General features: G+C 37.6%; 1 protein-coding gene across 4 annotated transcripts in view; it reads left to right on the top strand.

The window, feature by feature from the left end:
* The first annotated feature begins 5,152 nt into the window (after positions 1–5,152).
* Positions 5,153–26,722, top strand: part of LOC144653146 (plexin-A4-like) — a 36,380-nt gene continuing 14,810 nt past the window's right edge. The window contains exons 1-19 of one of the 4 annotated variants that reach the window (XM_078513069.1): positions 5,153–5,257; positions 7,628–8,779; positions 9,155–9,344; positions 9,749–9,874; positions 11,193–11,293; positions 13,068–13,194; positions 14,150–14,303; positions 15,517–15,613; positions 16,086–16,197; positions 16,311–16,427; positions 17,935–18,036; positions 20,211–20,304; positions 21,486–21,679; positions 22,267–22,418; positions 23,804–23,906; positions 24,371–24,513; positions 25,109–25,294; positions 25,785–25,893; positions 26,359–26,574. In XM_078513069.1, coding sequence (XP_078369195.1) covers positions 7,656–8,779; positions 9,155–9,344; positions 9,749–9,874; positions 11,193–11,293; positions 13,068–13,194; positions 14,150–14,303; positions 15,517–15,613; positions 16,086–16,197; positions 16,311–16,427; positions 17,935–18,036; positions 20,211–20,304; positions 21,486–21,679; positions 22,267–22,418; positions 23,804–23,906; positions 24,371–24,513; positions 25,109–25,294; positions 25,785–25,893; positions 26,359–26,574 — 3,447 coding nt within the window. In that variant the 5' untranslated portion in view covers positions 5,153–5,257; positions 7,628–7,655. Of the gene's footprint in view, positions 5,258–5,358; positions 5,649–5,749; positions 5,861–7,627; positions 8,780–9,149; positions 9,345–9,748; positions 9,875–11,192; positions 11,294–13,067; positions 13,195–14,149; positions 14,304–15,516; positions 15,614–16,085; positions 16,198–16,310; positions 16,428–17,934; positions 18,037–20,210; positions 20,305–21,485; positions 21,680–22,266; positions 22,419–23,803; positions 23,907–24,370; positions 24,514–25,108; positions 25,295–25,784; positions 25,894–26,358; positions 26,575–26,722 lie in introns of those variants that run through there. The other 3 variants (XM_078513067.1, XM_078513068.1, XM_078513070.1) reach the window with 3 other exon arrangements.

Below are 26,722 nucleotides of genomic sequence, written 5' to 3'. Positions count from 1 at the left end.
CAAATCCTAATATAAACGCTAACCATATCCGCATAATGTAATGTCACTTATATTAGAGTAACCGATGTGCTTTTTAAACAAACGGCAATGGCTTGCACGACTCGAGGGCTCGCACATTGTCAAGATTCGATGGTAGGCTCTTACCGATAGTGCTCGTAAAAAAAAACATTAAATGCTTAAAGCAGTGCTCGTTTATTGCCAAAAAAGTGCTAAAATAATGCTAATTTTTTTTAAAAAAGTGCTCGTGGTTTACATAAAAATGCTCTCTCTTTTCCAATTTTTTTAAACATAGAATATTACATTTTTTTATATTTTCAGTAACATTTTTCATTTTTTGCCTTGGCTGGCTGTCATTGTTCCTCGATGAAAACGTGGATGACGCCATCTTGTATCGAGTGTCATGGACTGGTTTTTTAGAAGGAAAACGCTGACCTATCAAATCTATTCCTCAGGCCTCCTCGGCTCCTGTGACTAAAATGAGGGCAAAATGTATAAAAAAAAGTCAGATTGTGCTTTTTAACACAAAATTATACAAATAATCAGTCGAAAATCCAAAATAATGCTAGCAGTGCTTTTTGGGATAAAATGTAGAAAAAAATGCTCGCGAAGCCAAATAATGCCAAAAAAGTGCTAGCACTATCGGTAAGAGCCTATTCGATGGTGTTTGCCTATAAGGGCCTGTTTACATTGAGGGAGGGTGCCCCGGCTAACCGAGTTACTCGGCTAGAAGGGATGAAACATAGCCCGCCTTAACATGCAGAATTCACATCCCTTCTGCCCGAGTTGAGACAGCGTCACTAAAGCGTGTCACAGCGTGGGAAAACCATGTAGCTCCAAATGATTGAAGAAAAATATGATTTTTTACTAAATAATCAAGGCTAGCCGTCTTTAAACCTATTTTATTTTGATGTGCAAGCTCTTAGAACTTTACTACGTCCAATTATGGGGGAATTCAATCGAAATTCAACAGTCTTTGGCCGCAAAATTGAAATGAAATTTGTTGTTTCGTGAGTAAGGATAATCATTCCTACAAAAATTTCGAATTAATTAGCTGTTGCTTAAAGAAAAATTTTCCAGCCTACAGATAAAACTAATTTGATCTAATTTTGGTCAAATAGCACTGTTTGGGTCCAGAATTTATAAATTTTATGCCGGCAAGCTGGGATAGCCCGGGCATAACCGTTTACATGGCAAAAAGCTATCTCGCCTAGAAGGGTGCCCCGGTCAAGTAGACCGAGTGCCCCGGCAAGGCGGGTTTCCCGTCTTGCATGTAAACGCTTCGATGCGTGTTTTAAAGAACGTATGGTAAGTTGGCTCGCCCAGGGTAGCTCGGTTGGCCGGGTAACTCGGTTAGCCGGGGCACCCGCCTTCCATGTAAACAGGCCCTAAGCTCTACCCGCTGAACCCACGCAACAAGCCGGGAGGATTTAAACGCAGAAATTAATGGAAAATTAAAAACGTAACTGAACGCTTTATATCCCAGCTACGTCATTCAAATTTGTTTGATTAAATATTTTGCCTAGAAGCTAGGCTCCTTCGGATAGTCCATCAGATTCCCATAAGACACTGTAATTTGTGACGGCGTTGCATATCCTTCCAGATGGCGGTCAAAACCGTGACCGGCCTGAAGATCTATTATTCTCGTGTTGTGCTAAAATAATTAATACCGTGAGTCAACTCTCGTTATAGCAACACGCTTGGGACGTCGTCGTTTAGTGTCCATATTAGCGAGAGTCCGTAATAGCGGGATGTGAGGGAAAAAACGTTAAGTAATATAGAGTGTTTTTTTAAGAACTGTAACGTGCTCATCAACAGTTCTAGCAGAGAAACTTCGCAGTAGCCGTTGGGTACGGAGCATGACAATGGTTGAAGGTTAATTCCGTTTAAGGTAAGCACTCGTCTGGAAGAAAAGGTTGCAGTAGTTTCCTAAATCTAACCTGAGTTGTCGTTTTTCTGTTGTAATTCACCAGCCAGGTCACTTTGCCTGCTAAGCTGAAGGAAATGGTGAGCGCACCATTGACATGCATATATACGAATGTGGCTATTCTTGCCAACTGCAACTAGGACTGGTTTTCGGTCTTGTGCATCTTTGTAGAGTTGTGACAACATTTTGATGTCGATTGATGGTTCTTATCTACACCATATACAATATACATGCTGTTACTTGTTTTTCATCATTATATCAGGCCCAGCCAGGGGGGGTAGTGGGATACCAATATACCCCATTTTTACCCCCTGGGATACCAAAATACCTGAAAACTGCAAAAACGTTGATACCAAATACCTAAAATTATTAAATCTGATAACAAAGGCTGATTCAACTAGCGGACAGACAAGTATTTGTTTGGAGGGGAGGGATCCATTTTTTAGTGGCCTTGCTTGGTTATTTTTGCATAGAACTTAAAAACAAAACATGTCATTTTTCTCTTTTTTGAAATGTTTGCAGTGAGCAGCACCTGCATGAACTACTTTGTGAACATTTTTGTCTACTATGTGTTTCGTGTGACCAGCGCTCACCTCTTTTGACCAGGGTGTCTTACAGTTACACAAACAAGTAATTCATTGTTTTCAATGACATTTTTTATGAGCAGCTTCCGATTGGAAATAGGTTGTTGTGACCACAAAAGGGGCCGTAAGGCCCCTTACAGCCTAGGGGGGTCTGGGGGCATTCTCCCCCAGAGAATTTTGAAATCTAGAAGATCAGAAACGCAATTTTTAGCATTCTGGGCATCAAAAAGAGTGCTGTTGAGCATGTATCTTGGCTGACTATTTATTGTCATCAAACTATCAATTTTCTCCTTCTCATGTCTGCAATAATTTATTTAAGCCTTTTTGCTCTTGCAAACAACTTTTTTCAGGATTTTTGTTCCCTTCTCCATCTCCAAAAAATAATAGTCCTTCCCTAATTAATTGCTTTGCCAAAGTCAAAACCACCTTTCATGACCACTCACAGCATGCACTCATATGCGGATGTAGTGACGCAATAACTGCAGATTTTTCATGAATTTTTTAAATGTGATACAAGCAATGAGGATAAGACACTTCAAAAGAAAAATCATAAAAAACAACATTAACGCTTATCTACAGAATACCAAAAGTTCAGGAAAAACAAAATACTTAATACCCGTATTTCAGCGAAAAGATACTGAATACCTTGGTTAAAAACACCCAAGATACCGTATACCCAAAACCCCTGGCCGGGCCTGTTATATGAGCATGATTGTCATTTCAATATAATAAAAATTCAAATCAGTACTGCTTTTTGCGAATTTCCAGAGTTAAAACTGTCCCTAAAATCAGACGTTTAGCTTTTTTTTACTAGTTCTTCTGGCCGATCGTTAATTTATTTAGCTGTCTTAGCTTGGTGAGGCACACCATTATGATCATTACGTGAATAAAGTCAGTTTTAAACTCGAAAAAAAAAACAGTAGAAATTTTAATTTTTAACGATATGACAGGCGGAAGTTCCAGGAATACGATTCAACATAAATCAAAAACAAAAACAAAAAAATCTTGAGCCACTGTTGGCCGCCTAGTTGATTTTGGGGCCCGTGTCATATACTTAACAGTCAAGTTCCACCCAGGTCTAATAAAATGTGACCAAAATGAAAGAGTGTCACGATCAGTTCTGTCTTTAAAATAAGGCAAAGGACTTTTGTTGGAAAAAAACCTCTGAACAGGAAAACTTCATAATGTAAAACGCGTAGGTTGAGTCCACACGTTTTTAGTCAGGCGACTCTCGACCCAGTTCTCTTGCGACCACATCCAAAATGGCGGATGGACAGTGTGCAGCCGAAACAGCAATGGCAAAGAACTGAGCGGCTTCAGAAATGTTATTTGATTGTAAGGGACTATAAAGGAATTCTGTCAACAAATGCAGAATGTAACGATCATCAGGAAGTACGATTACGCCGTAGGATGTTTGTACCCGCACGATTTTCAAAAATATGGAAACTTACTTTACTTGAAGAGCGTTTAATACGCTTTGGTAAGTTAAGTTTTGGCAAGTTAAGCATGGATATGTTTAAAAGAAGTGTATTAGTATAGTAAACTATCACGTAGACCTTATACGGACTCCATTTATTGTATGCACATTATATTTTAAGGAACATGCTTTTGAGAAAACCAAACTGATTTCATCAGAGTGTTGATTTTCTAATTTTTGCTAATTTTAACAGTCAAAATTTATGTTTACTCGTCTTATTACTGCTAACAACAGCTTTCCTAAGAACTTTAAGCCTCGCCAAGGCAAATTAAAGTGTTAAAAAATAAATAAAATAAGTATGGATGTTAAACTTTTGGTTTTGACAATATGCAAATTAGGTCAGGGTGTGCTTCAAAATGGGTCATTAAAGAACTAAAACACTACACGGCCCAAATTTTTCTCAACTGAATTTTGTTCTACGTGCATTGGGATAACTCCTGATATAAGTGTCCTTCTTTTCTAGTTAGGCAGTTAAAAAATATGAACATCTAAATTTTGGCAATTTTGGGTAGTGGTTTTCTCATCAAAAGTTGGCCAAATTTCGTGTTATGCCTCACACTGTCAGAACCTTCTATGCCAAATCAACATATATGAAATGAAAGAGCATTTATAGTAGAATCACAGCCTACAAGTATTTAGTCAAAAGGTTTTGTGTGTTTGATTTTATACAAGTGCAAACTTACTCCTTCAAAAGCAAGATTTTTCATGATTTGAAGGCTCAATATGGGACCACCCCTGAAACTTTGAAAGTAAAAGTCAGAAAACCAAACCCAAATGGCTTTTAGAATATCTCATCAAGGCCAACTTCTGCAGTAAGTTTCAGGAAAATCGGTTGACCCCGACTTCCAAGGTCTGGAACACTTTCTCTGACAGTGGCACTTAATTCACCTTTATTGAAATATTTCGAAAGAGGTTCATTTATAAATGTAATTTTGAGAGGTTTATTCAGAGCTTTATTCGTAACTCTCATAGATTTCAACATATTTCTATTGTTCGTCTTAAGTGAACAATTATTAACCACGAACACATAGGGTGGTCTGCCTGTGGTACGTCGCGTTATTTTTGCACATGCTGGACGCACATGCTACGGGTACATTACAATTGCCATATATGAAGTATCTACCCGTCCCCTTGCTCTGTACATGTTCGCGGGCGCTGTTGCTTGGGCTTGCCATCAGTCGCCCACTACTCGCCCATCGATTTTGCATCTTTTGAATATTTTCTGAATTCCGTAGCGAATAGAACTGTGGATGTTAGGTGTGCCATCTGTTTGTAAGTACACAATTTATTCTTTTACATCCACGAAGCTGTCTGATAATTGTTTTGTTAAGAAATCCATTTGGTGTGTTTTTATGAAGTTTGTTTCTTACTTTGTTCATGTAAAATGTCATCGGGATGTGTGATTGCGCACGGGTACTACGTTAGGCATATTGTTATCAACAGAACTGCAAAATTTCAGCTGCTCAGGGTGTGTCTTAGTGTTCTCGATATATTCTTGTTACACAATTTATGATCGTAACTTTGCTGGCTTCGCTGAATATTATTGAGCTAATGTGACGAGTTATAGCATAGAATCATTGCACGGCAAGGTTTCCGGCCGCTTCATTCAATGAGGCAAGCTAAAATAAGACCCAATGAAAAATACTCAACGCCTCGAGAAAACGTAAGTGGTTTAATAATAACGAAAGAGCTGTGACCTAAAATGATCGAGCTTAACTACTTACGAAAAAATTAACTCTATTGTACTTGTGTGTTTGTGCTGCGGCGGTAAATAAATGATCAGTCGGTCTGGAGGTTATTGACCAGCGCGCCACATGAAGCATTGCACCTGTTGACTTCTATTTTTCCAAAGCCTGGCTCAATTGCGGATTAGCGGTTTGTATACACGATTACAAACACTTGTAGTCAGTTGAGGTTTTCAAAAACAGTTAAGTTTATGCTTTAGTTTAAAATGTTATGTATTTTTTTTAATTAAGATTGTCGTTAGCCTGCATCAATACTGCACGAGGTTCATGTGTATTGTAGAACCTAACCGTTATTCAGCTTGTAATTAAAGTTAACTGTACCTAAACAAACTCAACTGAACTAACTGGGTTACAGTGGGCTCAGTTATCAAAGATAGAACAGAACCAAAAAGTTTGTGAGAGTGTTTGATTAGGTTCAGTCTTCAAACCTCATCGAACACAATCAATCTTAAAACCACCCAAAATGCTCTTTGATAGCATGTGAGAATACAACAAAGGTGAAAGAAGTTCCACATGCTCTAGACATCAAACCCTGTGGCTGAGGCAATCTTGCATTTGTATTTTCATGACAAACTTTATGTTTAATCAAATTGCAACAATTGAATATTGACCATATGTATATGCAATTCAATATCCACTGCAATTTTTTACTGTTTGATTGTTTCAATAAACCCAACCTGGTGGCATCCAGGCATGTGAAAAGACAAGGATGACATGTGGTGGGCACAATAAGGCATGGTATTCATGCGCACCGCTTGTAATCCTTGCCTGATTTCTTTTCTTTAGAATGTAACGATCTAAAAACAATGTTCGTGAAGATAAAATACCTGAGAAGCTGATTGATTTAACCATCAATACCTAACAGAACAACAAACAACCCTGTGTTACCTTCCATTTCAATGACTAAAAATCCTTGGGGTCATATGCAGGGAGCTTAATCAGCTTGGCGATAAAATAATTGACAATGAGGTGTGCAGGAAGTTTGTCAAAGACCTAAGAGTCCCTCTTTTTTTGGTGGCCCTGGCCTCGCTTTCGTTCTCCGGGGGAATGTGTATCAGAAAAGAAACCTCCTCTAGTAACCAACAATGTGCTGTTTACACATTCAAATGTGACTCGTGGTACAAGTCATGTTGGTTACATTTGCCATAACCTTCATCAATGCCTTAATGAACACAAACATTCTGCAATCAGCAAATACTTGAAATATCAACTACAGCATAAGACCAATCAACAGCAACAATTTTCCATCCTGAGGAAATGCAGAGGGAACCTTGACTGTTTAATTTAATGAAATGGTCCTCATACTGTACTTATGAAGAGACCAAAATTCAACACTCAGTAGAACTTAATTTGCATAGCAATTTGACTTACATTCTGTGTATAACTTCTTCACTATTTTACACATTTCTTTTATATTATATATTTTCATAATTTGCATTAACATTTTAAAATGATGACATCCATTTCTACCCCTATAAAATGGACACCTCCATAATACAGACACTCAGCTCTTGCCTTTGGTGTCTGCATTAAAGAGTTTCAACTGTATCGTACTTACTAAAAAATAGTTGGCTCAGTGTAGTAATCATTATAAATATTTATTATTTATACCTGTACGTGTAGCTATTACATTGCACATAAAATCTTTATAAATGAACAATAAATCCTATTTGGTAGGAAAGTAATTTATACACAGTCTGAGATAAACATGTATGTCTATGGACATAATCTGTTTTAAGGAAGGGAACAGTTTTCAGTTTTCTAAAAGAAAAACAGTGACATTTGAGGAATGGATAACATCTGAGGACATCTGTGTTTTGTATGGTTATTTAAAATTGCTGTACACATGCAACTTTTCCTCATTAGCTTATCATAAGACACTTTTTTTTCATTTTAGATCCTGTTTTGACAAGTACATTCAACCTATGGCCAATATAAACTTCAGCATATGGACTTTTTGGATTTCAGTTCTTTTGGTTTTCCATGTCCATACAAGTGATGGCAGTTACCCAGAGTTAAAAGTAAATGAAGTGCTGGTTAACTTGGCTTACGATAGCACAACAAATAAAATTTTTATTGGAGGTGAAAATGTACTGTTGAAGGCATCAGAAACTTTTGGAAACCCCAAGAAAATCACAACTGGGCCCAAAATAGATTACATAAATTGCATCATTGACACAGACTGCGTTGGTCAAGAAACAAACAATAGAAACAAAGTGTTGCTGATAGACAACAAAAACAGACTTCTTATAACATGTGGTAGCCTCAAGCATGGGGTCTGTCAGACAAGAAGTCTTGATGATTTAGCAATACGAACAGACAGTAATAAATATGTTGTGTCAAATGCTCGCTTACCAGCAGTGGCACTGATAACACCATGGGGAAACACTCCAGGAACATATGCCATGTATGTTGCAACAACATGGGACAGAAAATATCAGTCCTCAGATTTAAATTTTGGAATCAGACCTGCTGTATCTACACGCATTATTAATTCTGATGATTTCTCTGATATCTTTGCTTTTGCAGAAGATAGTCTAAAGTTCAGCTATTTACAGTTTTCAGATTTCACTTATGAAACGAAGTATATTTATGGATTTTCATCTGGTGGTTTTAGCTACTTTGTATCTGTGCAAGAAACAACTAACTCTTATGAGAGCAAGAAAACCCCCAAAATATTGAAGACATTTATAGTTCGTCTCTGCCAAAAGGATACTGCCTATCTGTCATACATAGAGCTACCACTGGAATGCCAAGGATCCAATGGAACAGACTTCAACATAGCACAGTCAGCTTATCTAACAAAAGCAGGAGAAGGTTTTGGACCTCATTCATCTCATGATGTTCTGGTTATAACATTTTTTGAGTCTTCTAAAGGTTGGGATGGGCCCTCTCAAAATTCTGCTGTATGTATGTATCCAGTCAAAGAAATCAATAAGGCTATGATGGATAATCTCCGAGATTGTGTCAATCATGTTAATTCTGATGAAAGATTTGGGCTTCCATGGGTACTCTCTGGAGACAAGAAATGTAAAGACCAGGTAAATGTGTAAGACTAATTAATATGTGTGTAGAGTTGCCCATACCCACTGGATGATTTATTCAAACAGTGGATAATGTATTCTCCTTTACATAGTTTCGCACATACTCCCTCACACATTCCCCTTGCTTTACTGCACTTACAAATGTAAAACAAAACTCTCGCAACAGTCAATGTCAATGTCAATGTCCAAAACTTTGCAGCGAATCCACTTGAGTTCTGAACATTTCATGACATCATCTCTATTTTGAGAAACCTGAGTACAATGCCTAAATAACCTGCAGTTAAATGCTGAATTTGAATGATTGAGTTTGGTATGATGATAAACTGACATTTTAACCAGGCTGACATTGCCTTGTTTTGTTTTGATTTTTGACAGACCAGTCGTCCAACCATCACAGACGATTACTGTCCAACAAGATCCTTTGTCTTTCATCCATTTCGTGGAAAAAGTTCTTTTTCCAAAAGAGCTGTGATGCAGTATGACAAAGGAATGCTAACTGCTATTGCAGCAATGCCATATCATAACAATACAGTGATGTTTGTTGGCACTGAACATGGTCAACTGCTCAAGGTACTTCGATTAACAAACAAAAAAAGTTTTTGTGAATTTGGATGCTTGTCTTGCTATTGTACGAGGCTCATTTGTAAGTTGCATTGTGCCACTTGCTACAATAACTGAATGAAACAGCCCAGTAGCCAATGAAGCCTAGTATCCGAACTGTCAAATTATCATAAAGTTTCATGACAGCCTCTCAAGAGAAACAAGATTTGTTTGAGAAAAAAAGGCATGTCTTGTGAGAAACCAGATGAGTCAGGGGAAGTTTCTCCACATCCAAGGTTTTTTTTGTTAAAAATAACCTAGATTCAATCTGAGTTTAAATTGTACCTGCAACATTAACATGTTAACACTGAGCTGATTCTGAGCAATTCAATTCTAAATATTATGTCGAGGCTGAAATTCAGCATGTGTTTTAGGTGTCAGTGGAAGATGATGAACAGCAGGTGGAACCTTACAGTGAGCTGCATATTGGTCCTGATGAGGTGCTGCAGATTATAGTAACCACTGACCAGACACACTTGTATGTCTTGAGTAAACACAAGGTACCATCTAGATAACTGTAAATAATGTTTTTTTCCCTAAAGGGTGATCTAATGTGTTACCCACTAAGTGCATAATATAACCAAGCAAGTTAATAGATAATGCTCAGAGCTGCAAATAACAGTCGGTCATCAGACATTGGCCGACCAAGATTTGCTAACGACTAAATCCCAAGTGTGGTCAGACATGATGTCCGGATAATTTTTTGATTGCAGATCATTTTATGGCAACGATGAATAAAAATCTGTCCAAGGTCCACAATTTTGTTTTGTCTGACCAAGATAGTGTTTTAGTAGGACATAGGTCCTTTCAAGTGAAAAAATTAAATTTGCAGCCATGATGCTAAAGACTGCACTAGTTATAATTATAAAAATCCTCAATAAAACTTATTCATGTCACTCTCGTTCTGTATAAATTAATTATGATTTAAACAGATCGTGTAGATCGTCACAGGACACTGAAGTGTCCATTCTTTGTTAGTATACAAATGTTTTAAAATCTGTCAGTGATTTATTAGAGAGGCTGAGGTACGCTGTATTTGTTATTTCATGTGTTTGAGTTGCTTTATTACTGCATGTCATTTCATTATACAACATACATGTATAGTGGATTTTCAACTGTAAGCTAATGGAAATGGACCTCGATTGGCCCTCAAGAGGCTTACTTTGGGAGCTCAAAGGAGGGTGCTTATTGGATGCAGGTTGCTTATAAGAGATAGGGGAACTTACACCTGCTTTCAGTGTTGCGTGCATAGCGGCTATCTATCAACATCCATCTTTTAACTTGCTTAACAAACAAGACGAATCAAAATCCACTAATCACACCAGCATGGCCTTCTGAGCTTGTGGGCTCATTTGCATGAAAACCATCACCGGTATATATCGGTTCTGATTGGCTCTTTTCAAACAGCATGTCGAAAGACGATGTCGAAAGAAGGATGTAGAAAGATAGCTATGTATGTAACACTAAAAGGGGGTGTAAATTTGTTTTTGATATAAACTTCTGAATGTTTAAACTGAAATAGGGATATTTTGTTCTTTGCTCTCATTGGAAATTAACAATTGAGTTCGGAAGGGAGACAAACCACAGAGGATCTGATTTTACTCTGATGATGATATAGTTGAAACAAAAACAGGACACTTTTCGAATAGGGCTGCTTGTGCAATAAAAGCGCTTAAATTGGTATTGGCCAGGGGCTCTTATTAACACAAAATAATAGATTTAAGGGGGCATTTATATTAATTATTGTACTAATTTGAAAAGGTGAGCTTATTGCAAGATGGGTGCTAAATTGATGATAATGATTTTAATTTATTTAAGGTGACAAGAGTACCAGTTGAGGAATGCAGCTCCTTTTTGTCTTGTAATGACTGTGTGAAGCCTAAGGATCCTTTCTGTGGCTGGTGCACATTGTATAAGAGGTAAAAATAATGAATCATAGGTTGATATATACTGTTGCTTGCATGTTAGCGTAAACAAGTGCCACCGAAACATATTAATATAGCATGATTGGTCATGAAACGCTTGGAGTTAGGCAGCCGTAACAGCAATTTTCACACGGAAAGTTCAACACATTCCGGTTTCGTGATGGGGGAAAGATTAGATATACAGACTTCTTCCAAAAATTTGATCCTGATCTGTGTTGATATGCATTTGCAGGTTCACTTGATTCACTTCTAGTGTAAAGATTCGCCTGTACTCAGTGTTTATGTGAGCATTTTGAGTGCGAAAGTTTGTGTTACGGTCTGGTAAACTTCAAAATGTTTGAGGACCAATCATGTCACGTTTAATACCCAATTAAATCATGTTTAGGCGGCACGTGTTTATGCTTAGAAGCAAACGATGGTAGTCAATGATGCAAAACCTTTTTGTCAAGGTCCAAAGAAAGATTGTTTGGAGAATATGTTTTTATCATTGTCCTGGGTGCAGGGTTGATATGTGTCTTAGGGTTGTGAAGGAATATGTGATTCAAACAGGGCTTGTCAAGCGCTTTACTTGTTATCAGCATTAAGTTGGTAAGGGTAAATTAACTGCTGTACATTGGGCAGTTCCAGAAAAGATCCATACACCACGACGGACGGCTTTTTGGAATTCCGAGGGCGAGGGGGGGGTTCTTTGAACTGGAATTCCGAGGGCATGGGGGATACTTTCGATTGGAATTCCGAAGGCATGGGGGAGTTCCAGATCTTGGATTTCCAGAGGAGACAGACAAAAGTGTGTTCCTTGAAATGCTAATTTTGTGGATTACTCATTTGTAAATAAAGCACGAACTGATGACCGCGTCTCAGAAGCAGGATACAAAAAGATACAAGACAAGTATCGATCGATCAGGCGTGTGTTTACGTTCATTTACCAAAGAAAACCAATAAAATGTGGGTTGTACATCAAGCTCCAGTGGCCTTAACGTTGATGGATGTCTTTATTCACTCTTTTTTCTTGTCAAAGCGGATCCACAACATATTCAGCACATTCAGTGTAGCGCGAATTTATTTTGCCACGCTTCGAGACGCCATTTTGAAGCACGTGGGTTGGGAGTGACTGCTGACCCTGAAGGCTCAAATTCAAGATGGGGGATATGTCAGTGCACTTGATTGTATTATTTTCCGAAAGTACACACATACATAACACGATATTGTTGTTTTAATGTTCTGTACCAGTTTGGGGCAATGTAAAGTTAATGTAGGTTGTATCTGTTGAACAAGAGTAAGGAGGTATAAGGCATTTTTTTACATTTTCATCCCAGCCTCTGTTACAGATCGAGTCATTTGAAATAATTTGATGTAAAATACGTCAAATTGGGCATATTTGCGAACCCTGCCGGGAATTGTAAAGGACTTAAAGAAAAAATCCGAACGGGAGGGGGGTTAAGGATTATGGAATTCCGAGGGCATGGGGGGGGGGGGGGTAACGCATTTTGGAATTTCTGAAGGCAAGGGGGGTTAAAATATTGAAGCCGTCCGTCGTGGTGTATGGATATTTTCTGGAATTGCCCATTAGGAATTTGAAAAAAAAGTCAGTAAGAGTACATGTAAGTTTTACTGTAATTATTCTAGCAATAGTTCAGTTAGACTACATTTGTACATAATGTACTTTCCAGTAACATTTGAGGATTTTTCCTTTTCTTAAATCCAATATGCTTTGGTTGATATTCATTGATGGCCCTACACTTAAATCTTGTTTGTTATTTGTTTTCAGCTGTTCTCAAAAGGACATCTGCCCTGCAGCTGACGTACATCCCTTGAGATATGTGACAAACACATCCAAGTGTGTGAAGTTTGCTTCTGTCAAACCTGAACCAGTGCCTCTTGGCCCAAGTGTTCAAGTATGGATCCTCATCATATATGTTTAAATAATTACTAGCTCCTACAGCCATGTACAAAATCAGGTTTTTCAAAAATACTCAACACCTATTATGAGTACATGTTGCTGTCTATTCTTATTTATAAATCAGTGACTGAATATTAACCTGAGATCATGCTCATCCATGTAAAGATTTTGCAACTTGGTGCATGTGCAAGCCAAATAAACGTTAGTCCATTTGATTCCATTGTTTATTCAGCAACTGGAAGCAAGTAGATAACTCTTGCAGGAAATTTGCCTTTGAAATTTAGTGGTCAGTCACCAAACATGGACAAGAAGTGATATTTCTCATCAGAATCCATTTTGTATGTTCTGATTTCATGCGTAAGAGAAATACTTCTTCACTTTTCTTTCAACGTACGGTATTTCAATAAAGACATTAAAATTTGAGAGAAGCTTATGTGCGTACATGTATGTATTTACAGACTATATTTGCATGCAAGTAAAATGACTGCTGCTCAAATTTTAAGGGAAGTTGTCAATGGGTTTACACAGAAAATATTGAATTTGTTGTTTCCCTGATGGATTTATTCTGGATACCTGCAACAGGTATCTGCCCATATCTGATTCATTCATAAACAGTGGAATTGAGTAGCCTACATCGTACATGTAGCTTGCGTTGTGTTAGTGACTGCATCATAAAGAGGGTTCTGATAATTTATTCACAGTTCAGGGCTAATGCAGTAAGACCTGACACCCACAGCAGAAATGAAAAAAAAAAACTATTTGTCTTTGTCAATACACTGCACTTTAAAGTAAACAAGAATAATGAACAGCATCAGGATTATTTTCTTGCTTGCCCAGGAGTACAAAATTTCACAAATGACGCAAGTTTTCTGATATTATCTCTTCTTAACTTCACATCCCTGCAGTAATAAAATGTGTTGACAGTGTCTGGTTCTTACCTTTTTCTACAGTTGACAATAGTTGTCTCCAATCTGCCACCTCATCTGCCATCACAGCTAAAGTGCTTTATTCATGGTAAAGAAAGATCTTCAGATCTTTCAGGAAATGTACTTAAATGTGACACACCCCCAAAGGCAGAACTGCCAAGTATTACCAGTGATACAGGTACATGGTGTATGAATTGAATAAAAATTTACTGTCTACAGTAAAACCTTATCTCAAAAGTTTAAATATGTATTGCTTTATAAGCATATCTTTCTACCATAAATTATGTTGTGGCAGGCATTATGATGTAAATTAGATTTTCTGTATGTATAGAAAGTTGGAAACTTATTTAGCTAATACATGTACACTGTGATTGCCTGGGTAAGGGTTGTCCCCAAAACTGGCTTTTTGTAGTCAAGTGTCACATGCATTTTACACTGTGCACCAACAACAGATACTTCTTAGGATTTAAAACAATAATTATATTAAACTATTTTTGTTTGTTTGTTTTGTTTATGTATTGTGTACATGTACATGTATGCACATGCACTTGTGTTTAAGCTGGGACACATTTGGAAATCTCAAAATTTTGTCTTTTCCAACAATTTTGTGTCCAAAGATTCAGCACAGAAAAATGATATAGAACTTTGATTCATTAGGTAGCACTGCAGAAAGGAAAACTAAGAAATTTATACTTGACAGAAGTAGAATTCTTGAAGAGCCTTTTTAAATAAAGATAGAAGGCATTAAATTCAGTGCTGAGAAACTTTGCAGGTTTAAATGATTATTCCTTGTTCGCAAACTTAAAAGAATTTGCTCCTGTCATAACACACTAGAGGTTTTGACAAGCGTTCTCTAGGCACTCAATGCATACCAATTGACAGAAAACTTAAAATAAACTTATCACGAGATGAAGGTTGGGTGCCTGATGCATTTTGGATGGAGACCGCTCCTATGGCTGGCAAATCTTGGCAACCCAGCTATGAGCCCTCACACAGAAGGGGAGACAGGTACCTGTCACACTGATTAAACAGTGCAAAGGGAGGGACTGGGGAACAGCTTTAAAGACAGGCTCCCACACAAAACAATGCTCACTGTGATGGCTGCCAACACACCTCAGTGCAAGGACACATGGCATTCTGGCGCATGCGCATATCAAAACACTGCATTTAACTGCATGAGAAATGAGTGTGTTTTGTTAGAATCAGCATTTACAAAGCTTCCTACTTGGCCTGGGAGGTACTTGTGCTAACACTACACCACTGAGCAGATATAATGGAACATAAACTAGAACATCTTTCTGTGTGGCTACTCAGCCTTATTATAAATAATAATGTTACATCCATGTTGTACAGTTAACAAACTTGACAACTGAATTATCGTTCCATTTCAGGTGATGTTTTGGTTGATCTTGCCCTCTTCTCTAATGTGTCCAAGAAACTTTTTCTTACTAAGAAACTGGCATTTTACAGTTGTTCTGCCATTAAAGGGTAAGTACGAAGAGTGTCACACGTAAACCAATGGATTCAGTAATTGAGCCTTATCTCCTTTGAATATAATATATTTTTTTTAAATTTCTGGCAATGGCAATGGTAGGTTATGCATGTGTATGGTGTAACCAGATGGGTACATGTACTCACTAGTTACCACCCTCAGAGACTCTAGGTGGATTTCCACTGATGCATAATTTTTTATGTGCATTTAATTGCATGAAAAAAATTTAGAGACAATGTATGAACGATTTGCCTAAACTTGTACGTAAGTCTCTAAATTTTTTTATGGACGTAAACGCATGTAAAAAATTATGCATGAATGGTCCCCATATTACCATATTTGATTTAATTTTAATGTAACATCACTGTTCCTGAAAGCCCCTTTGGAAAGCTTCATTATAGTTGGTTTGTATTAGAACCCACAGTTTATGCAGTCTTTTAATTGAGTGCAAACATTTGCTTGATTTAGATGTAGAAATTGTGCAGAAGGAAACTACCAGTGCAATTGGTGTACCTACCTGGGAAAATGCACTAGTGATGGTAATGCTGATTGCCCAGGGGAATTTATAATGCCTGAAAAGGTACATATTTAGCTACAAATAAATAATTTTAATTTTGTCACTTTTTTCCATATAACTTCTTAACTTTGTTGAAAAGGACAAGACAATAAATTATTGTGTAATTCCATTCACAGGAACGCACTGCTGGCTCAAAAGGTTGCCCTAGACTTCAAAATGACAGAACAGTGCTTGTTCCAGCACAAATCAGTACTAATATCACTGTTTCTACTCATGACCTTCCTCAGCCGAAGGTAACATTTTATTAATTGACTGCCTTAAAGTCACTCACAAGTTTTTTCATTGTCACAGCAACTCACCTGAAGCCTCTACTTAGCTGACACCACCACCAAAGTGCCGAGAGGGAAGGGTGTGGAGAAGAATGTGTGGTGTGGGGGGGGGGGGGGGGAGGGCAAAAGGATATCCTTCTTGGTTTTTATGGTACATTGCTATTCAAGCCCAAAAAATTCCACCTGTTAGATTAAAGAGGCTCTCAACTGTTTCCTGTACTTTCCAGCTCTTATACTTTGATGGGTCAGTGCTACAAATGTTTATCAGATACCACTATAAAAATGGTATCAAACACATGCCCAGTCATTAATAAACATATTGTGGTTATTTTCTTGACATCACTCGTTACCATAGCAACAGTATAACCTGTTTAAAAAACACCCTTAATTTTCGCTTTAAGTGCTTTAAACTCAAAAACGAGTTCAGTGACCCCAATTTTTTATTATTAAATATATGATGAGCATGTTAAGATCCAGCTTTTGGCAAAGTTAAAAAGATTTGTTTGAAGCAGTTTCAGAGCAAACTTTAAATTTTTGAAAAATTAAAACTGCTCCGGAGAATATTTTTGGACTTTGCAAAAAGTTGTATCTTAACATGCTGATCATCATTCGATAATAAAAAATGGGGGTCACAGAACTTGCTTTTGAGTTATAAGCCCTTAAAGTGAAAATTAGGGGTGTTTTTAGCATGCTATACCATTACTAAGGTAACAAGTGAGATCAAGAAAATAAGCACGATACTGTCGATTGCATCTACCTGTGAACGCACACGCCAAAAACATGTTTTCAAATGATGTCAAACGTCAGCGTTTCAGCTGTCGAACTTTGAAGTTTAGCAGACCGTAACGGCAACTTTCGCGCCGAAAGTTCCACACATTCCGGTTTCGAAATAGCGGAAAGATTAGATATAGAAACTTCTTCTGAGAAACTGATGCTGATCTGTGTCGATATGCATACACAGGTTCACTTGAATCATTTCTAGCATAAAGTTTCGCCCGTACTCAGTGTTTATTGTGAGTATTTTGAGTGCAAAAGTTCGCGTTTCGGTCTGCTAAACTTCAAAGTTCGACACCTCAAACGCTGACGTTTGATGTCATTTGAAAACATGTTTTTAGCGCGTGCGTTCACAGGTATTTGCTTATCAATAATTGGGCATTTCTTTGATACCATTTTTGTAGCAGTAACTGGTAACACCAACAAGATAGGCAACTCTTCCAGCTGAGTATTTTTGTGTTGGGTTTTGGTTGACTTCTTATCTTTGCAATAAGAGACCACCTACCAAAAGCAACCACATAATCTTGGCATTTTGGAAGGTTTAACTGTATTAGAATCTAAGGCTAAATTCTGGACCATGACTTTCTTAACCATGTTTGAAACTTTGTTAAGAGATCGGCAGTGTGTATTTGTGTTGTTGACTATTTTGACTGTGTGTGTGGTTGGTTGGCTGATATTTTGTGTGGTTTTGTTTCAGTATGGTGCATCGTACAGGTGTGAGTTGACAGCTGATGGATCTGTTAAAAAAGCAGATGCAAGGTGGATTAGTGAAACACAGTTGATGTGCTCTCCTACAGCAGTATGTAGATATTCATGCTGATCACGTTTATTGTAAAGACTAACAATATATAATGTTTATATCTAAACATATAAAGATGTGATTATTGTTGCATGTCTATACTATTGGTGACATGTTCACATTTTTAGTATATTTGGCTTGTTTGGAATTTAATTTTCATTTTGTTGTAGAAGGTAATCAAAACAAGTTCATCACTTTGGTATTTAAATGACTGTTGAGTAACTTCAGGAAATGGCTTGTACTACCTGTATATTATCAAATACAGTGCACAAGTGAAACTAGATTCAGCAGCATTTGATGAGTTGTTATAAAGCTGAAAATGATTTGATTTATACAGTCAGTATATCCCTCCTCTGTCCCCATGCACCCTCACTGATAAACAGGAAATAAACTAGGTAATGAGCGTTTATTCGTTTGTCTCACGATTGAATCGCTTTGAGATGTTGATCGCGACGTTTCAACTTCAATACTGCTAGTCTTCATCAGGTGATGAGGTCGATTGTTTTCGTATGAACGAAGAAGGATAACCGTTAGAAACAAGTACCGACGATAAATGTTTCTTTTCTTAAGAGATAACTGATGGTTTTGTTATGAGGTGTTTGGCTCGGTCATATAGACACTTAACAATACCATGCTTCACTGACTGAGGATGGTGTGAGTCATAGGCTAAGTACTGATCAGTGTGTGTGGGCTTTCTATTTACACTGGTAGTAAGAGGGCCGTTTGAGTCCCTTATAACTGACGTGTCGAGAAAGGGAATGTTATCTTTCTCGGTTTCCATGGTAAAACGAATAGTGGGCTGTTGGTTATTAAGATGTTGTAAAAAGCCGTCGACTTGCGATCTAATATAGTAAAAGTATCATCTACATATCGCTTCCAGATCTTAGGTTTGTAGATCGCACTTGCTATCGCACGTTCCTCAAAATCTTCCATGAAGATGTTGGCTATAACAGCAGAGACAGGGCTCCCCTTAGGGGCTCCGTCCTTTTGTTCGTAAATTGATCCATTGTACTGGAAATATGTGGATCGTAAAACAAAGTTTAAAAAGTCGGCTATTTGTGCAGGTGTTAGGTTTGTGCGGTCGGCAAGACCGGGATCGTTTTCTAGTTTGCGAAGTGCGGCCTTCACGGCGTCTTCGATTGGCACGTTCATAAATAAAGATTCTACGTCAAATGATACCATGATTTCCTTTTCTTGTATTCTTTCATGGTTGATGGTATTCACGAAATGAGTAGAGTTGGTAACTGCGTACTCTGATTTGCCTGTCAGTGGGAACAGGATGTCAGCTAAATGAGCCGACAAACATGACACAGACATAAGGCTTGCTCATACACAAACCTCCGCAGTTTCGGAGCACGCAAACAAAACGGGGTATATTGCTTTATGGAATCAAGTCAAGTTTATCGATTGTGACCCTCACCGATACACACGCAGGGTCAAAGAGGCTATCCAAATAAGACTTCATTCTAATAACATCAATAGAGATAGCGGAATTAAAATTCCTGAAGCATGGATACCTAGGATCAGAAAGCACAACAGCCGTTCAACTACAAAGCGGACCTCTGAGGGAACATCATCTGTTAGTCAGAATAATAATGAGGATTGAAATGCACCAATCACAGCGAACCAACGTGCATAAATAGCGACGCGTAAACAATCTACCTCATCGCCTGATGAAGACTAGCAGTATTGCAGTCGAAACGTCGCGATCAACATCTCAAAGTGATTCTATCGTGAGACAAACGAATAAACGTTCATTACCTATCTTACACCACGATGAACAATATTCACAACTTTAATGACAGGAAATAAACTGTTGATCTGTACTGGCTGGGGTCATTGTTGTTTCCTTTTGCAAGACTCTAAAATTCACTCCCAATGGTTCACACTCCAAGAATGTGGAACTAGGTAGGGTAGCCTGATGAAACACAGAGAGAAACCTGTAATGGAATAGCATCCCAGAGTAGGAATGCTTGCAGTCACTTTACGGCAAAGAAACTGAAACCCCTTTTCCCTGAGCACAGACCTTTCCTTTATATGGTTAGCTGACATGGTGAGCAAAAGACAAACCCCACTTACATGTTAGGTAAAACACACCTCATAAACAGTATTTTTTTAACATGTTTCTTGTTGTTTGGTCACTAACAAATCATGTGACTGCTTTTATTGTTTAGTATACCTACAGTGCATTGGTCAAGAGACAAGCTGTTAAGTTAGATGTTATCTTTAGGAACTCAGATCTTGTGTATACACCCAATACTTTCAAAGGTATGTTTTATATGTTGTTTTAGGTTTTCTTAATCTGCAAGCAGGGGAGAAGGGAAGCAAAAGGGCCTGGAACTGTTCAGTTTTTAGTTATCATTATCAGAACTATTCTTAGCTGAATTGTAATGACACAAAGTTTCACAGCGTCAAAAAACACCAAATTAGCCAACGTTTTACAGTTGATTTCAGTTTATTTTGGCCGCCTGCTTTGCGAAGTTTGTTGGGAAATTGGAAACATTGTTACAAAGTTGCCAATTACATTGCGAGTTTGCAAATCAAATTTGGAACTTCAATACAAAGTTCTCAACTTTGGCCCGAATTTATTAAAACCTTCTGTAATTATGTTGTCAAAAAGGGCTTTGCTACGCTACACTATTGGAAACAAATGTCATAAAAATAAAAATACAAAAGGTTCAAAAACTTTTATGTTCAGTGAGCTGTAAACATGTTGTCTTGACAAATTAGTCTTCCCTGTTTACATAATTATAGGTAAACCATCCAGTTTCATCCGGCTTACAAAATGCAGAAGACTTGAAATTGAAGATTATACCTCCCAGAAATCATTAAATATGCATTTTCATACAAAAAAGTTAAAATTTAACCAAATTTCTGCATGCATAAAATTTATTTATTGGCAAATCACTTGCGTGATCGCTGATGCGAAACGTTCACTTCAAGCTACTTCAACTTTCCTTGACCAGTTCTAAAATTATCGAGTTCAGATATTGCCATGACTTTCAAGCAACATGTCTTGTTTTTCCTCAACTTCCAAACTTGGAAAGTTTAGTTGGGCCAAAGTTGGGAACTTTGTATCGAAGTTCGCAATTTGATTCTTAAACTCACAATGTAATTGGCAACTTCGTAGCAAAGTTTCCAATTTCCCAACGAACTTCAAAGTAAACTAAAATCAACTGTAAGAGGAGGGCTGAGAAATGTATGCAGAAAACAAACAAACAGACAAAAAGCTGAAGCTATCTGGTCTATGTTACACATCTTCCCACTGGCACTTGACAAAGTTTCTAATTATTTTATGACATCCTTTTTACAATGTTTCGATCATTTGTTCGTTCGTTCCTTGCACTTTGAACGAACGAACGATTTGTTCGTTCATTCAAAGTGCAAGGTTTATGATGGCAGAGTTGTCAAGTTCCATGTGTGTGTTAATGACATTGTTATATATTTAGTGTATCTATACAAGTGCTGGATATCTAGGACAGACTGTAGTACATGTCAGATTGATGTAGAAGCTAATCCAAATCTTAAGTGTGGCTGGTGCAAGGCTGGGACACCGAAGTGTGTAGTTCGTGAAGCATGTAGTGATGTTGGGGCCTGGATTCCATACACGTCACAGTGTTTAACTGAACCTATCATAACCAAGGTATTTATTCTTAACTACTGGTTCTTTTAACATAACAAGCATTAACTTCAGGTGCACCTCACTGCCTTTTTCTTTAACTAACTGACAACGTTTTGCATTGGCTGAGCAGCACATGTATAATTTCAATCAACCTGAAGGTAAAATTCTTATAATGATTTACAACAATTCAGTTTGAAGTCATTAAAAAAGTCCCAGTGAATAATTGAAATTGTTTAACTGATTAAGAGTGTTATCTTCAACCCTCCAAGTTAAGACCAGTTTGGAGCTGGAGACTAAATCGGAACCTTTGAACAGCCTGGCGACCAAAATTGAGAAAAAGGATTGAAAGAGTGAGCTAGCAACTAAATTTTTTTCACTGGCGACCAAATTAGAGCAGTCGGTGGCCAAATGGCCACTAAGGAAAAAAAATGAACTTGGAGGGTTGGGAACAGGGTTGGAAACAGATTTAACCTCAAAAACCAATTTGACCTACAACATAGCTATCTTGTTACACATTATGTTCCTTCTGTTTGTATTATTATTGCTGTGACAACCAGATGTGATTTATTTGGTTGAATTTTTTGGCTGCTTTTGTATCATCAACACAGGTATGGCCAATAGCTGGTCCAGTAGCAGGTGGAACAGAGATTGAAATTAATGGATCTGATCTGGGAAAGAACTTTGATGATATAAGAGACACTGTATTTGTGTCAGGCTTTAAGTGCCATCCTGATCAAGGGAAATATCAGCCTTCTAAAAGGTTAGTCAGAGCTGTGCTCTAGCAGAGCGCGGGTGCCACAGGTCACTTACTATTGCCTTTGGGCGACTTGTATAACTTTGCTCTCATGAAAGCTTTCAAGAGCTGGGCACCCATGATTTCTTTCATAAGGGCCTTCAGGCACCCTTCGACTATTCTAAGAGCACAGCTTTGTTAGTTAACCACTGAACCTGTCTTACTGATCTCCGATATGGAGGAAATACCCACTAATATTGTCTGTGTACATAAAACATTTTTTATCTAGCTGTTCCTACTGAGCAAAAAAGGAACTCTTATCACTTCTAGAGGATCTTTGTCCATTCTCTGATAAGGAAGGACTGTCTGTTTTTCCTTTGCTAGACACACAGGCACTTTTTGAAAACAACAAAGGTAAAATCACAGTGTGAAATCTACAGTATTGGAGTTGAATGTCAGAAATGTCAAAAGGAAAAAGTAATAAGGAAAACTAATCTCTATTTCTAGTACATATATATAGATATATCTAATAAAGATGGTAAATTTTTAAGCTCGGTAATAAATAATAAAGATAAGATGTTCTACATGACACGAGCATGGGACAAAGAAAAATTCTGAGTCCCCGACGGGAATCGAACCCATGGCCTCCCAGATACCGGTTGGGGCGCTCTAACCAACTGAGCTACGAGAGACTCGTTGTTGGCTGGGCCATTTTACTAGGTTGATATGTGACACGCGCCCTGCATACTGCTAGGATCAGCAATGTCGAATTCATCAAGTTTTGTAGTAAATAATAAAGATGGTAAATTTTTAAGCTCGGTAATAAATAATAAAGATAAGATGTTCTACATGACACGAGCATGGGACAAAGAAAAATTCTGAGTCCCCGACGGGAATCGAACCCATGGCCTCCCAGATACCGGTTGGGCGCTCTAACCAACTGAGCTACGAGAGACTAGTTGTGAGCTGGGCCATTTTACTAGGTTGATATGTGAAACGCGCCCTGCATACTGCTAGGATCAGCAATGTTGAATTCATCAAGTATCCATGTAATTTCATCCGGTATCTGGGAGGCCATGGGTCCGATTCCCGTCGGGGACTCAGAATTTTTCTTTGTCCCATGCTCGTGTCATGTAGAACATCTTATCTTTATATATATAACTGTTTGCAGAAGCAATTTATGTTTCAAGAGTTTTATGAGAAGTTTAATAAACAGCACAAATAGTGCTTTTTTGGGGGAGGGGAGGGGTGTAAGAATTGGGGTGTGGCTTGGGAAACCAGAACACACTTGAAATAATACTTAGAGTAACTTACAGTTAATCTCAAGTCTCTTTTACAACAAATTTTTGAGGAAGCAACTTACTGTTAGTAATAAAGAAAGGTCTTTTATTATACCATGTATGTTTTCACAGAATCTTCTGTAATACATCAAGGAGTAATGTCCCTCAGTCTGGCAAAATTACAGTGACAGTCAGCAAAATCCCAGGACATTCAAAACAGCTGTTTTATTACCAGGTCTGTAAACTAACCTTATCATAGGTCAAATACAGAATATCTACTAACAGTGATATTATGAGCATGTATTATCTTTTGGTCTCTTTATATGTTTTGTATTACAGTGAAATCCTGATTCATGCTTGAACCTTCTATTTCCCATACCTCCCAATAACTCAAACTAAAAATACTTTAATTATATTTTATAGTTCAAAGACCTCACAGCACCATATGCTATACATTGATAATAATAAGTCTTTTAGTTGTTTTTTTTTACCAAAGTCAAAGCTGCCTTAATTTTGGGGATTTTGCTCCTCTCCCCCCCCCCTCCCCAAAGAAGAAAAATATATCTTGTTCTCCTCCCTCCATCTCAAAATCCAAATCTGTTCCACTTTGTTATTTGAAGCCAGCTGAAAATTTTCAAACTAGAATGTTTGAAATTTGAGTCACAATAAATATCATGAATGTTTTAATGTTTATTGTAGGACCCAGAACCACAGGATTTCTATCCCAAGAAAGGCCCTCGATCTGGAGGAACCTTAGTAACTATCACAGGTCGTAAAATGGACACTGGGAGATATATTACAGCTCAAGTTGCTGGTCGGTCATGCATTGTTAACAGGATTAGGTATTATGACACAGCTTATACTAGATATAAATTAATCATCTCCAATTTATGTTAAAAAAAAAATCAAAGTAAATTATGCACCCAGATAGATAGTTCAACTTGAAAAGAAATTAGACAGTCTTTTTGTGAACCCTTGTTTATGAAAACATTGTGTTGAGAGGTGGCACTTGTGGCCATGGTGAGAGACCTATTGGGTTTGGTGTACAATTTATGCATGGGTTATCAACTGTTATTGAGCTATTTGTTTTAAAGGGGTCATGTCAAAATGTTTGAGTTATTCTTGTGATTATACATATTAAATACCTAACTTTTAAATTGAGTAAGTAAAAACCTTAAAACACAATTATGGAAAAACACTAAAGAAGTACTTATAAATGTAAAGTAAACAGGGATGGTTAAAACAGGGGAAGATTAAGATTGATTACTTACAAACTTGAAAAAAATATAATTGGCCAGTAAAGGTGCACCTTGTTCTGCAACAAGGAGTTTGTGGTCAGGATCTGCAATTTTAATGCAATTTGTCGTTTCAATCGATCTCATTTCATGGTACCTATAATATCAAGAGGAATAAGACACATGCATGTATGTTGAACAGGGTAACAAATACCAGTGTACCATGTGTGATCAGCCGTGCTCCTGGGAGAAGAAGAAGAATGGTAAACGCAAGCACAGATGTCACCATATCATTTGATGGTTTTACACCAACTGGCCCCAGGGGGAGCTTCATATTTACACCCGATCCTACAATCACTTCTATTGAGCCAAATGAAGTGTTTTTTAGGTAAGCCTTGGCATTAAAATTAAATAAACAAAGCAAGTTACTCAGTAGGGAAAAATAACAGTTCTTGCACTTGTCAGTTAGCAAACTTGAATAATATGTTAATTTGAAAACCTATGGGACCACATTGAGTGTGCGTTTATTTAAGAGGTCTACAAAAATGTATTTGTTTGGCTCTGTCAGGTGTATTAAGTAGGTGTTCAAAATAATTTGGAACTCAACTTTGGTTGCAATTCAAGGTTGACATGGTTTTGAAAGGCCCTTGAATTTAAAGAGAAACCTTGAAGTGTCCTTGAATTCCTTACATTAACAAATATCTGTACATAACTTAAAAGCTTTTTTCTGGTTGGTGGACTGGTTTACCCTCAGGCATTAAACAGCAAACAAATTTTATCCTTAAAAGTCTTTGGAAAGAGTCTGATTTTTCTTCATGCATTCCCCACCCACTTGCAGTCCTGCCTAAAGCTTCTTACCATTATCTGTTTTATTGTAGAGGAGGCCTCCAGTTGCGCATCACTGGCACAAACTTGGATACTATCCAGAAGCCCAAAATGTACTTCATATATATGTCACAAAATGGTACCACCAATACTGCAGTTATGGTAAGAGCTAATAAAACTTTTGTTAAAAGTACTCTCTGTGTTCATGTCTGGGAGGTGTATAGATTCTCGATCAAGCGGTACAGTTTAGAGCCCTGGACATGGTAATTATGTTGTGTTTTTGCGAAAGATACTCAACTTTTGCATTGCCTCTCTCCACCCAGCTGTATGTAGGTACATGTACCGGCAAATTTAATGCTGGGGGCAACCCTGTGATGGATTTGCATCCTGTCCAGGGGGTTAAGTTGAAAATTCATACTCCTAGTATAGTCAGTAAGTCTTAACCTGGATCAGCTGCAGCAGTATGATACAGAATTCACCTTTACCTGTGTTCATATTGAACTTAAAGAATTTTAAACATTTTTTAGGAAAGCAGTAAAAAATAAACACCCTCAACTAATAACCTTTAAACACTATCGGTAAGGTAAACTAATATTCTGGCATTAATTGTTGTTTACTATTTTGTAGGAATGCAAGCCAGTCAGCAGCTCGCGTATGACATGTGAAAGTCCAGAAGTACAAGGTCTTCCTGGAAATTTGACACTAGTGAAGGCTCAATTTTTAATGGATAGCGGTATAAAGTTAATGTCAAACTTCACCAAGTTAATAATGATTCCTAATCCATATTTTGAGCTTTTTAAAGACGGTGTTTATGTGCTGAAGACAAAGAACCTTATCCTAGAGGTATGCTTAAGCCATTTTTAATTTATTATTTTATTTTAATTTTTCACTAGTTGTAATCCTGGTGCCCCAAGTAATCACTTACAGTTGTACATAACAAAGAAGTTTTTTATCTATTCACTTCAAATTTGTGGGACTGTGTAACTAATGC

The sequence above is a fragment of the Oculina patagonica genome, chromosome 5 (genome assembly GCF_052425735.1).
Source record: "Oculina patagonica isolate OP01 chromosome 5, crgOcupat, whole genome shotgun sequence".
NCBI classification, from domain to species: domain Eukaryota; kingdom Metazoa; phylum Cnidaria; class Anthozoa; order Scleractinia; family Oculinidae; genus Oculina; species Oculina patagonica.
Note: the sequence above shows the minus strand (reverse complement) of the source record. Positions and strands in the feature narration are given on the sequence as shown.